Below are 14,233 nucleotides of genomic sequence, written 5' to 3' on the forward strand. Positions count from 1 at the left end.
AAGGGAATGAAAATCTCATGTCAGAGAAAGAGGGAAATAGGCCAGATTAAATCAAGATCCAACATTACTTCCATTCTACAAAAAAATACTGTAGTATTTTAAGGGAAGTCATTAACATCTCCAGAAGTATGCATATGCTGACAGAAATAAATAATGCAGGTAATAAGATTAAAACTACATGTGACATTGTCAAATGTGAGACAGGGCAGCCAGTCAGTGTGCAAGATTTCATAACAATTACACTAAATGACAATGTAATGACTGATAATTCACAAGTTGCAAGTATTTATAACAATCACTTTCTAAATATAGCGGCAAATATAGGAATACATGGTTCACTTGAAGCAAGATATATATTTAAAAATGTCATTCCACAAAACTTTATGCAACTGGAAGAAGCACCAATATCCTACACTGAAATTAATACAATTATAAAAATTCTAAAATGAAAAATAAAAGCTCTTGTGGGGTTGATGGAATTTCAAACAGAATTCTGAAAAGTGGTTCTAACTCAATAAGTAATGTTCTCAGTGATACAAGCAATGCATCACTGGCACAGGGAATTTTTCCAGACAGTTTGAAATATCCAATTACTGAACCACTCCATACGAAAGGTGACAAGGGAGACTTACACAATTAGAGTCCAGTTTCCGTACTGACATTGTTTTCCAAAATATTTAAGAAAGTAATGTACTCAACAGTAAGGCCTTGGATTGCGAAGATCATGATACTCTCTTAGAAAAACCGCTCGTATGAATCATACTTGACAAGCAGAATGCAAAGGGTTATAGTGAATAATTCAGATAATGTCAGAGAGGTAGAAAATTTTAGTGACTGGGGCAAAATCACAAAGGGAGTCACACAGGGTTCACTTTTGGATCCACGCCTATTCCTTACATATGTGAATGACCTTCCACTTGACATTCAACAATCAAAATTGGTACTTTTTGCAGATGTACCATCAGAGATAAAGCAAAAGAAGAGTTGATAAATGATATTTCCGAAAGAATTATTAAGTATTCTCTGAAAATGGTCTCACCCCAAATTTTGAAAAATCATTGCATTCAGTTCTGTACAATGGAGAGTGTCATACCAACAATTGAGCAGAAGTCATTAAGTAGGGCAGAATGCTCCAAATTTTTGAGTGTACATAATGAAATTTCGAATTGGAAGAAGCATATTACTGAGCTTCTCAAACAATTAAGCTCAGCTACTTATGCTCTTCATATAATTGTTGTTGTTGTTGTGGTCTTCAGTCCTGAGACTGGTTTGATGCAGCTTTCCATGCTACTCTATCCTGTGCAAGCGTCTTCATCTCCCAGTACCTACTGCAACCTACATCCTTCTGAATCTGCTTAGTGTATTGATCTCTTGGTCTCCCTCTACGATTTTTACCCTCCACGCTGCCCTCCAATGCTAAATTTGTGATCCCTTGATGCCTCAAAACATGTCCTACCAACGATCCCTTCTTCTAGTCAAGTTGTGCCACAAACTTCTCTTCTCCCCAATCCCATTCAATACCTCCTCATTAGTTGCGTGATCTACCCACCTTATCTTCAGCATTCTTCTGTAGCACCACATTTCGAAAGCTTCTATTCTCTTCTTGTCCAAACTGGTTATCGTCCATGTTTCACTTCCATACATGGCTACACTCCATACAAATACTTTCAGTAACGACTTCCTGACAATTAAATCTATACTCGATGTTAGCAAATTTCTCTTCTTCAGAAACGATTTCCTTGCCATTGCCAGTCTACATTTTATATCCTCTCTACATCGACCATCATCCGTTATTGTACTCCCTAAATAGCAAAACTCCTTTACTACTTTAAGTGTCTCATTACCTAATCTAATCCCCTCAGCATCACCCGATTTAATTTGACTACATTCCATTATCCTCGTTTTGCTTTTGTTGATGTTCATCTTATATCCTCCTTTCAAGACACTGTCCATTCCGTTCAACCAAGTCCTTTGCTGTCTCTGACAGAATTACAATGTCATCGGCAAACCTCAAAGTTTTTACTTCTTCTCCATGAATTTTAATACCTACTCCGAATTTTTCTTTTGTTTCCTTTACTGCTTGCTCAATATACAGATTGAATAACATCGGGGAGAGGCTACAACCCTGTCTCACTCCTTTCCCAACCACTGCTTCCCTTTCATGCCCCTCGACTCTTGTAACTGCCATCTGGTTTCTGTACAAATTGTAAATAGCCTTGCGCTCCCTGTATTTTACCCCTGCCACCTTCAGAATTTGAAAGAGAGTATTCCAGTTAACGTTGTCAAAAGCTTTCTCTAAGTCTACAAATGCTAGAAACGTAGGTTTGCCTTTTCTTAATCTTTCTCCTAAGATAAGTCGTAAGGTTAGTATTGCCTCACGTGTTCCAACATTTCTACGGAATCCAAACTGATCTTCCCCGAGGTCCGCTTCTACTAGTTTTTCCATTCGTCTGTAAAGAATTCGCGTTAGTATTTTGCAGCTGTGACTTATTAAACTGATAGTTCGGTAATTTTCACATCTGTCAACACCTGCTTTCTTTGGGATTGGAATTATTATATTCTTCTTGAAGTCTGTGGGTATTCCAGTCACCCATGACTATTAAATTTTCGTCTCCCTTCACTACCTGAATAATTTCTTTTATCTCGTCATACATTTCATCAATTTCTTCATCATCTGCAGAGCTAGTTGGCATATAAACTTGTACTACTGTAGTAGGCATGGGCTTTGTGTCTATCTTGGCCACAATAATGCGTTCACTATGCTGCTTGTAGTAGCTAACCCGCACTCCTATTTTTTTATTCATTATTAAACCTACTCCTGCATTACCCCTATTTGATTTTGTATTTATAACCCTGTAATCACCTGGCCAATAGTCTTGTTTCTCCTGCCACCGAACTTTGCTAATTGCCACTATATTTAACTTTAACCTATCCATTTCCCTTTTTAAATTTTGTAACCTACCTGCCCGATTAAGGGATCTGACATTCCACGCTCCAATTGCTAATCTCGGAAATAAACATATCAACTTCCTGACATATTTTACGTATTTCCACTCAATAGCATTGTATGAAATAATTTTCTGGGTGTAACTCATTACTCAGAAATAGAGCGTCAATTGCATAAAAGTGAGCAGTAAGAACAATATGCACCAGTCACCTGTGGAAGTCATGTAGATAACTCTTCAAGGAGCTAGGCATTTTAGCTGCGCTACCACAAAACATAGTTTCACTAATGAAATTCATCATAAATAATCCAAAAAAAATTGAGAATAGTGATGTACATACCTACAACACTGGAGGAAAAAATGATCTGTATTACCCACTGTTAAAACTGTCAGTAGCTCAGAGAAGAGTTCAATATTCAGCAATAAAAAATGTTTGACCATTTGCCCAGTAACATAAAATGTCTGACAGGCAGCAAAGCAGGTTTTAAATTTGCCCCTGGCCCCGGGGCCCCTGGCCCCCCGGGCCCCCGGGCACAGGCACAGGCACAGGCACAGGCACAGGCACAGGCACAGGCACAGGCACAGGCACAGGCACAGGCGCGCGGGCGACCACTGTGTCTGGTTGCCAAAGTCAGACTGGGCAACGCACGGTGGGAGAAGCAATCTGGATGGTGGGGGTAAGGAGGAGACTGGGAAAGGGAGGGATGGCAGAATAAGGGAAGGGGACATTGAAGTGCTTCTTGTGGGGAACAAACAGGGATGAAGTGAAGAGAGGGTAGGTGCAATCAGGAGGTTAGACGAGGGCGTGGGGAGGGGGGAGGGGGGGGGGGAGGGGGGTGTAGGGTGGAAGCAGAAAACGGAGTTAAGTAACAAGACTGGGCCTTGATGGAATACAAGGCTGTGTACCTGTGTAGTGCTGGAATGGTCACACCATCCAGCCACAGAGGAGCATTCTGCTCGTAGCTCAGTACCCAACTCAATCACATTCTCCGCCAGGGTTTCAAATATCTGGATCACACAGTTGCTGAGCATGCTGCCCACCATGATGTTCTTCATTTCAATGACCGCTTCATAGCCTGTGCCATCTGAATCCTTCCTACAACAGCAGCTTTTCCGAATTATGCAGGTGGGGATTCTCCCTGTAATACATACTTGGTCTCATAACTCTCCTTGTCTCAACTTTCACCACTCTGTCTTTTACCAACCTATCCCCTTCCCTGTTCCCATTCCAGCACTACACAGCCTTCTATTGCATCACCTTACCCACAGCCTTTTTACTTCACTTCTTTCCCACACCCCACCCCCAACCTGCTATCCCTCCCCCTCCCAGTCTCCTCCTCACTCCTACCATCCAGACTACTTCTCCCATCACATGCAGTTGCTTGCAACCTGGCCTCAGCAGCCAGAGACAATGGTTATGTGTGTGAGTGTTGCATTTGTGTGAATGTGTGTGTGTGTGTGTGTGTGTGTGTGTGTATTAAATTCAGATAAAGGCGTTTTGGCTGAAAGCTTACTTGCTTAGCAGTCCTTTTGCTGTACCTGTCTGCCACTTAACATTTCCGCTATATGGTGAGAAGCAATCTGTCCTCCTCATAATATTGTCGTTATTGCATCCTGGATTTTCTGTTGTTTGAAATTGCGTGAATACAAAAATGTTATTGGACAGAACTGTTATTACTGGTGTGTCATAAAATGAAATGCATTGTAGCTGTGCTACAGTTACACTCATGACCTTAACATTCAGGGAGAAGGTGCTACAAGAATTTACAGAACAACTGGTTTCAATTGTGAGAAGTTGCATTCCAAGTATTCAGACAATGTGTAGTTTACTGCTAAATCACAGGCGTAGACTTAGCATTACAGCTCAAACACAAGGCATGACTTCATCCAAGAACTGCTACAGCCTACAGTTTTGCCAGATTGTGCAGATAGCCAGACTTTGTGTTATCGGTGTGGAAATGTCATTTGCCACATGTCACAATTCGTGCAGACTTTGAATCTGTAGCAGCTGGCCGCTGGCACATTTTATGTCAAACAGCACTCGAGAATACAGTAACCAAAAGCAATACACAACCCACAGAATAATTATCCACAAAACACAGACACTACACAAAAGAGTCTAGTATAGCCAGGCACTGTACTTTAGTGTTTTTACCTCTCTATACCATAAGAATTTTTATAAAAATACTCTTTGTAAGTTTGCTGGATAAAATTCATTTTTAGGTAAACCATTTAGAGCTAACTGAATTGTGCACCTCACACTGCCTGGAATCAAGTAGACTCTTTTTATTAAAAAAAAAACACACACACACACCACGTTGTCAGCTACAGAATTTAAAGAGAGAAGACTGCCCAAGCATATTATGGTTGAACTGAGCACTAAAAAATGAACTTTTCTTTTACCTCTAAAAATGTTTTTCATATACTGCATTGATGCAATACCAGCTAAACAATCTCCATGGACGTGATACATTGAGCAATGCCTGAAGGAAAACGGGATCTCAGTAGGGTATTAGATATGCTACAAACATAATGCAATATTGTTATAAGGGAAAAAATTCTTTTTCCTAAATTTTAAATGATCTCCTCCCTTAGATACTTGCAAAAGAAGACTTTTTCCTTTTTTCAGTGTTCTGTAACAAATAGTGAAAATACTTTCCATGTTGTGAAGTTTAAATTTTTCCTGAAGAACTGAATATTCACAGAAGTTTCCAAATTGTCCTTAAGAGATTTGTTTTCTTTGGTATTCCAAAGTATGTCTGCAGTATGCAGCAAATGGCAAGTTTTCCACATTCAGTATTGCATATCATCTCTTGCTGTAGCACACGGCTGACACAGTGTGTTTTTAAGCATTCCTGTAAGGAAACAATCTAGCAGTGAAAAAACTGGTGCAGGAAAATACCCTGGCCAGCAGTGAATAATAATCTGAAATACAATGTCCAAAATAGGCAAATATGTTCTTTTGTTACAATTTCACATGAAGGATGTTCTCAACATCAAAAATAAATTTTTAATTGTTAAAATGGAAGTAATTTATTTAAAAATGCAAAGTTTAGGGAAAGTCTCTTCTTCAATTCAATATTAAAATGGAATTGTTAGGTAATTCCACCATCCTACAAAATTCCTGTCTTCGGTATTGCTCAGTCTATCAGTAACAGGAAGACTGTTTTGGTGATTATATAGAATTAGCCATCCCAATCACCTGATCTTAAACCATGTGTCTTCTGGCTGTGGGGTTATCTAAAAGATGTTACATTCAGAGCTCCATTTACAAACGGAGTTGAACCAAAGGCACGCACTCCGCAACGCATTCTGAATGTGAGCTCCAAGAAACTCCAATCTGTTGTGGAAAGAGCTGTTTCTCAGTTTCAACTAGTGACAGAAAACAGTGCACAGCACACTGAGCCTGTCTTGTGTCAGTCTCTCAACAATTAGAAACCAATGTCATTTTGCTTTTTTACGAGGTTTTTGGCCTCAGGACATTTAAAATCCAATTTTTCCCATCTGATGTGACATGATCTTTCCATGGTGGATGGGCTTACCTAACTAACAATGCCATGACTGCTGGCTGCCGAACTTGTGTAGTCACACGCACTGAATGGTATGGATGGTGCAATGTGCAACTCAAACCATAGCCATTGTAATGCATTTCACCTGTCATTTACAGTGACCCAGTTTACATTAGGACACTTACAGCACCACCCATTGGTAAAATTTTTGTTAAATTTTTGTGTGTTCCTTCATGTTTCTCCCAATTTTTTACAGTGTTTTGAAGCTGGAACTTTAATCATGGGCACCCTGTACTTTATTCATGTTCACATGCTTTAAAATAAATCTTCAGCGTGATCCTTCACCTGGTTTACAATGGTAGCAATGATCATTACACTAGCTCCCACCATCTGTCACAACATTAATGTGTCATCATCACATCTGGTAAGGTTTCAGTTCCATAACCAAACAAATTAATATTGGCCATAGCAGTACCCATTCACTGCTTAGCTATTATTACAGTTAATGACATGGTATTATCATCATCATCATCATCATCATCATCGTCATCGTCATCGAAGCTGTCATGACTGGCATGTGGAACCTATAAACAGATGGTGCTTCCACTACACAATTAGCAGTCACCAGACAATGCCAAGGAGGAATATTTCCAAAAGCTCATGTGTTTTAAACAATCCTATACAACTTCAAATCCAAGGGAAAAAATTATAAACTACACTCACAGTGCAACAATAAATTCCATACTTACAAAACTTGAAGATGAAGTATCCATTTGCTTTTTATTACAAATTGAACCACTTTTCATGTTATTGAGAAAATGGAATAAACTGTTATCTTTATTATGTTCTGGTTTCTCTGATTCCGCACAGCTTTGGCTGGATAGATTTGGAAGTGAGTCTGACGTACTTGTTCTAAGCGACTCATGGAATGAACCTACAAAACAAAACAAAATTTAAAGTTTGGCATGACTATGTTTACAGAAAAATGTGTAAAACTCAGCTCTTCATTAAGGATTGTTAATGGAAAATATGTTATATAAGTGACTTACTAGTTTCTGACAAATTTGATCTTTCCAGTACTTTTTGTGCAAGACTTCTTTGCATTCGTAGCTGCAGATCAGCTTCTAGTTCACTCCTTTCCATATTACCGTCTACACTGCTGTCAAAAGTGGCTCCACAACTTTCATCAAGTTTCTTTTCACTTGTTTTAGTTATGGCAGCGTAATGCCACATGTTTATCTTTTGTAACGAGCAACATACATGTCTCCACCCTGTTTTAAAATGATAGAAAGAATATTTATTTTACATGAAACAACTATGCCAAGCCTATGAGATAAAACACTGGAAGCTAACAATAAATAAATTGCTTTTCTAATTGGATATGTCATTGTGGTCTTCATTCCAAGGATTGGTTTTCTATGATATATGATCACAATCAAGCCTCTTCATCTCTCCATGTAACTACTTAACCAAAATCCACCATCTGAACCTGCTTATTGTATTCAAGCTATTGTCAATGTCTCTCACACACACACACACACACACACACACACACACACACACACACACACAAACTTCCATTACCAAACTGATGATTTCTTGATGCCTAAGTACATGTCCTTGGTCAAAATTACTTCATTATCTAACACTATTTGGAATAGTTAACTTTTTCTAAGTATTAACTGTTTTATTTATAAGATTAAAAAAAATTATATAGTTTTGATTTTCATGTACATATATCGCCATTCTGTTTAAACAATAATTTCACATCGAGAAAGATAATAATTCATTTATGTAATGCAGTTTTTGTATGAAATACAGAAAATTGTCAGAGAAAAGTTCACATAATGTAATTTTAGCACTGAAACTTCTGAAATATTAGTACCAGCAGTCAAAATAATTAAGTCATTTAGTTGGAATTGGCATGTTACAGAAACCAACTGTTTAAAACTCATATTTCACAAAATTTTGTATAAAAAAAAGGAACTATATAAGAAATCAAATGATGTTAAACATTTCCTTCATTTTTTAAAACACTTTATGTAATTTTTCATTATAATTAGCAAAGTATTAATACTAATAATGAACTTGTCCAGTTAGAATATGTTTAGTTATTATTGTGGTTGTTAAGAGTTATTTGTAATTGGTCACATATTAAAGTATGCCTCCCCCCCATGAACCACGGACCTTGGCGTTGGTGGGGAGGCTTGCGTGCCTCAACGATACAGATAGCCGTACCGTAGGTGCAACCAAAACAGAGGCGTATCTGTTGAGAGGCCAGACTAATGTGTGGTTCCTGAAGAGGGGGAGCAGCCTCTTCAGTAGTTGCAGGGGCAACAGTCTGGATGATTGACTGATCTGGCCTTGTAACACCAACCAAAATAGCCTAGCTGTTCTGGTACTGCGGACGGCTGAAAGCAAGGGGAAACTAAAGCCGTAATTTTTCCTGAGGGCATGCACCTTTACTGTATGATTAAATGATGATGGCGTCCTCTTGGGTAAAATATTCCAGAGGTAAAATAGTCCCCCATTAGGATCTCCGGGCGGGGGACTACTCAGGAGGACGTTGTTATCAGGAGAAAGAAAACTGGCGTTCTACAGATCGGAGCGTGGAATGTCAGATCCCTTAATCGGGCAGGTAGGTTACAAAATTTAAAAAGGGAAATGGATAGGTTAAAGTTAGATATAGTGGCAATTAGCAAAGTTCGGTGGCAGGAGGAACAAGACTTTTGGTCAGGTGAATACAGGGTTATAAATACAAAATCAAATAGGGGTAATGCAGGAGTAGGTTTAATAATGAATAAAAAAAATAGGAGTACGGGTAAGCTACTACAAACAGCATAGTGAACGCATTATTGTGACCAAGATAGACACGAAGCCCACGCCTACTACAGTAGTACAAGTTTATATGTCAACTAGCTCTGCAGATGATGAAGAAATTTATGAAATGTATGATGAGATAAAAGAAATTATTCAGGTAGTGAAGGGAGACAAAAATTTAATAGTCATGGGTGACTGGAATTCAAGCGTAGGAAAAGGGAGAGACGGAAACATAGTAGGTGAATATGGATTGGGGGGAAGAAATGAAAGAGGAAGCGGCCTGGTAGAATTTTGCACAGAGCATAACTTAATCATAGCTAACACTTGGTTTAAGAATCGTGAAAGAAGGTTGTATACATGGAAGAACCCTGGAGATACTAAAAGGTATCAGATAGATTATATAATGGTAAGACAGAGATTTAAGAACCAAGTTTTAAATTGTAGGACATTTTCAGGGGCAGACGTGGACTCTGACCACAATCTACTGGTTATGAACTGTAGATTAAAACTGAAGAACCTGCAAAAAGGTGGGAATTTAAGGAGATGGGACCTGGATAAACTGACTAAACCAGAGGTTGTACAGGAATGGGGGAAAGAAATACAGTAGAAGACGAATGGGTAACTTTGAGGGATGAAATAGTGAAGGCAGCAGAGGATCAAATACATAAAAAGACGAGGGCTAGTAGAAACCCTTGGGTAACAGAAGAAATATAGAATTTAATTGATGAAAGAAGAAAATATAAAAATGCAGTAAATGAAGCAGGCAAAAAGGAATACAAACATCTCAAAAATGACATCAACAGGAAGTGCAAAACGGCTAAGCAGGGATGGCTAGAGGACAAATGTAAGGATGTAGAGGCTTATCTCACTAGGGGTAAGATAGATACTGCGTACAGAAAAATTAAGGAGACATTTAGAGAAAAGAGAACCACTTGCATGAATATCAAGAGCTTTGATGGAAACCCAGTTCTAAGCAAAGAAGGGAAAGCAGAAAGGTGGAAGGAGTATATAGAGGGTCTATACAAGGGCGATGTACTTGAGGACAATATTATGGAAATGGAAGAGGATGTAGATGAAGATGAAATGGGAGATATGATACTGTGTGAAGAATTTGACAGAGCACTGAAAGACCTAAGTTGAAACAAGGCCCCGGGAGTAGACAACATTCCATTAGAACTACTGACAGCCTTGGGAGAGCCAGTCCTGACAAAACTCTACCATCTGGTGAGCAAGATGTATGAGACAGGCGAAATTCCCTCAGACTTCAAGAAGAATATAATAATTCCAATCCCAAAGAAAGCAGGTGTTGACAGATGTGAAAATTACCGAACTATCAGTTTAATAAGTCACAGCTGCAAAATACTAACGCGAATTCTTTACAGATGAATGGAAAAACTGATAGAAGCCGACCTCAGGGAAGATCAGTTTGGATTCTGTAGAAATGTTGGGACACGTGAGGCAATACTGACCCTGCGACTTATCTTAGAAGAAAGATTAAGGAAAGACAAACCCACGTTTCTAGCTTTTGTAGACTTAAAGCTTTTGACAATGTTGATTGGAATACTCTCTTCCAAATTCTGAAGGTGGCAGGGGTAAAATACAGGGAGCGAAAAGCTATTTACAATTTGTACAGAAACCAGATGGCAGTTACAAGAGTCGAGGGACATCAAAGGGAAGCAGTGGTTGGGAAGGGGGTGAGACAGGGTTGTAGCCTCTCCCCGATGTTATTCAATCTGTGTTGGTTGGTTGGTTTGTGGGATTAAAGGGACCAGACTGCAACGGTCATCGGTCCCTTGTTCCAAAACTTAAAAACTACCACACAGAGTAAAAAACGGATAATAGAGACAACAGAAAACACAGGACAAGAAAAACTCGGACAAAGAACAGACATAACAAATTAAAATCACACGGAGTGTGGCAGTGGTTAGCCGACCACAGAATAAAAAGGGAAAAGCCAACCACCGAAAACACATTAAAAACTCAGTTTAAAACTGTAGGCTAAAGGCCAGAATCAACGCAAAACAATAAAATAAAACATAAACACTCATATTAAATGATAAAAACCCCCTGCCCGAATAAAACGTAGAACTAAGCCAGCCATAGTAGGGTCATCAGTTAAAAGGGCAGGGGGCGTATCAGGCAGCGCAAATGTCCGCCTGACCACAGCTAAAAGGGGGCAGGCCAACAAAATGTGAGCCACTGTCAAAGCCACCCCGCAGCGACACAGAGGAGGGTCCTTCCGACGCAGTAAGTAACTGTATGTCAGCCGGGAGTGGCCAATGTGGAGCCGACAAAGGACGATTGAGTCCCTGTGGGTGGCTCGCATGGATGACCGCCACACAGTGGTCGTCTCCTTAAGGGCACGGAGTTTATTGGGCGTGATCCGATCGCGCCATTCAGCGTCCCAAAGCGCAAAAACTTTTTGGCGGAGGACCGCTCGCAAATCAGTCTCTGGGAGGCCAACATCCAGAGATGGTTGGCTGGTGGCCTCTTTCGCCAGGCGGTCAACATGTTCATTGCCCGGGATACCGACATGACCGGGGGTCCACACAAAGACCACAGAGCGGCTGCAATGGGCAAGAGTATGCAGGGACTCCTGGATAGCCATCACCAGACGAGAATGAGGGAAATACTGGTCGAGAGCTCGTAAACCGCTCAGGGAATCGCTACAGATCACGAAGGACTCACCTGAGCAGGAGCGGATATACTCTAGGGTACGAAAGATGGCGACCAGCTTAGCAGTGTAAACGCTGCAGCCAGCCGGCAAGGAATGTTGTTCGGAATGGTCCCCTAGAGTTAGCGCATAACCGACACGACCAGCAACCATCGAACAGTCAGTGTAAACAACGTCAGAGCCCTGATACGTGGCCAGGATGGAATAAAAGCGGCGGCGGAAGGCCTCTGGAGGGACTGAGTCCTTCGGGCCCTGTGCCAAGTCGAGCCGAAGGCAAGGGCAAGGATCACACCACCATGGGGGTGTACGCAAAGTGGCCCGAAAAGGAGGTGGAACAGTGAAAACCCTAACCCCAGACAGAAGCTCTTTGACGCGGACCGCGATCGTACAACCTGACTGGGGCTGACGTTCTGGCAGATGGACGACCGATCGCGGGAGCAGGAGACGATAGTTTGGATGCCCGGGCAAGCTAAAAACATGGGCAGCATAAGTGGCCAGTAATTTTGGCGCCTGAACCGCAATGGAGGGACACCTGCCTCCGCAAGTATGTTGTCCACTGGGCTGGTCCGGAAAGCACTAGTGGCAAGGCGTATTCCGCTGTGTAGGATTGGGTCCAGTACCCGCAGCGCAGATGGGGATGCTGAGCCATAATCCAGGCTCCCATAATCCAGACGAGACTGGATTAACACCTGGTAGAGCCGTAACAGGGTAGATCGATCGGCGCCCCAGCGGGTGTGGCTCAAGCATCTCAGAGCATTTAGATGCCGCCAACACGCCTGTTTAAGCTGCCGAATATGAGGTAGCCAAGTCAGCCGGGCATCAAAAACTACACCCAAAAACCTGTGGGTCTCCACCACAGCAAGGAGTTCGTCAGCAAGATAAAGCCACGGCTCAGGATGGACTGTTTGGCGCCGGCAGAAATGCGTAACGCGGGTCTTGGCAGCCGAAAACTGAAAACCATGCGCTACAGCCCAAGACTGCGCCTTGCGGATAGCGCCCTGTAGCTGACGTTCAACAGCTGCAATGCCAGTAGAGCGGCAGTAAAGGCAGAAGTCGTCAGCATACAGGGAAGCGGAGACAGAATATCCCACCGCCGCAGCGAGCCTGTTTATTGCGATTAAAAACAGGCAGACACTGAGGACAGATCCCTATGGTACCCCGTTCTCCTGGACTCGGGAGGAACTATGGGAGGCCGCGACTTGCACGCGGAAGGTACGATACGACAGAAAATTTCGGATAAAGATCGGCAGAGGGCCCCGAAGACCCCATCCATGAAGCGTAGAAAGTATGTGATGACGCCATGTCGTATCGTATGCCTTCCGCATGTCGAAAAAGACAGCGAACAGGTGCTGACGGCGGGCAAAGGCAGTTCGGATGGCAGACTCCAGACTCACCAGATTGTCGGTGGCGGAGCGGCCTTTACGGAACCCACCCTGGGACAGAGCCAGAAGGCCCCGAGACTCCAGTACCCAATTCAAGTGCTGGCTCACCATCCGTTCGAGAAGCTTGCAAAGAACGTTGGTGAGGCTAATGGGGCGGTAGCTGTCCACCTCCAAAGGGCTCTTGCCCGGTTTCAATACGGGGATGACAATGCTTTCCCGCCACTGAGACGGAAACTCACCCTCGACCCAGAGACGGTTGTAAAGGTCGAGGAGGTGTCGCTTGCAGTCCACTGAAAGGTGTTTCAGCATCTGACAGTGGATGCGATCTGGCCCAGGAGCGGTATCAGGGCAAGCGGCAAGGGCACTGTGAAATTCCCACTCACTGAATGGAGCATTGTAGGATTCAGAATGGTGGGTGCAAAAAGAAAGGCTCCGATGTTCCATCCGCTCTTTAATGGAGCGGAAGGCCAGGGGGTAATTGGAAGAAGCGGGACTCAGAGCAAAATGCTCTGCCAAGCGGTTGGCAATTTCGTCTGAGTCTGTACAAACTGCTCCATTCAGTGAGAGCGCAGGGACGCTGACAGGGGTCCGATAGCCATAGAGGTGTCGGATCTTGGCCCAGACCTGCGGTGGAGAGACATGGAGGCCAATGGTGAACACATACCGCTCCCAGCACTCCTGCTTGCTTTGGCGGATAAGGCGCCGGGCCCGCGCACGCAGACGTTTGAAGGTAATGAGGTGTTCAATGCAGGGATGTCGCTTGTGACGTTGGAGTGCCCGTCGGCGATCTTTAATCGCTTCAGCGATCTCAGGCGACCACCAAGGCACAGTCCGCCGCCGAGGGGACCCAGAAGAACTGGGAATGGAAGATTCGGCGGCAGTAACGATGCCCGTGGTGACCGA

The 14,233-nt window shown here is 42.4% G+C and overlaps 1 protein-coding gene across 1 annotated transcript in view; it reads right to left on the reverse strand.

Moving 5' to 3' along the window:
- Positions 1 to 14,233, reverse strand: part of LOC124594792 — a 333,960-nt gene that overhangs the window by 267,786 nt on the left and 51,941 nt on the right. Inside the window, exons 2-3 of the mRNA XM_047133210.1 lie at positions 7,504 to 7,725; positions 7,204 to 7,388 (exon numbers count right to left, since the gene is read on the reverse strand). Coding sequence (XP_046989166.1) covers positions 7,204 to 7,388; positions 7,504 to 7,687 — 369 coding nt within the window. The 5' untranslated portion in view covers positions 7,688 to 7,725. The remainder of the gene's footprint in view (positions 1 to 7,203; positions 7,389 to 7,503; positions 7,726 to 14,233) is intronic.

Source organism: Schistocerca americana, chromosome 2 (assembly GCF_021461395.2).
Source record: "Schistocerca americana isolate TAMUIC-IGC-003095 chromosome 2, iqSchAmer2.1, whole genome shotgun sequence".
Classification (NCBI taxonomy): Eukaryota; Metazoa; Arthropoda; class Insecta; order Orthoptera; family Acrididae; genus Schistocerca; species Schistocerca americana.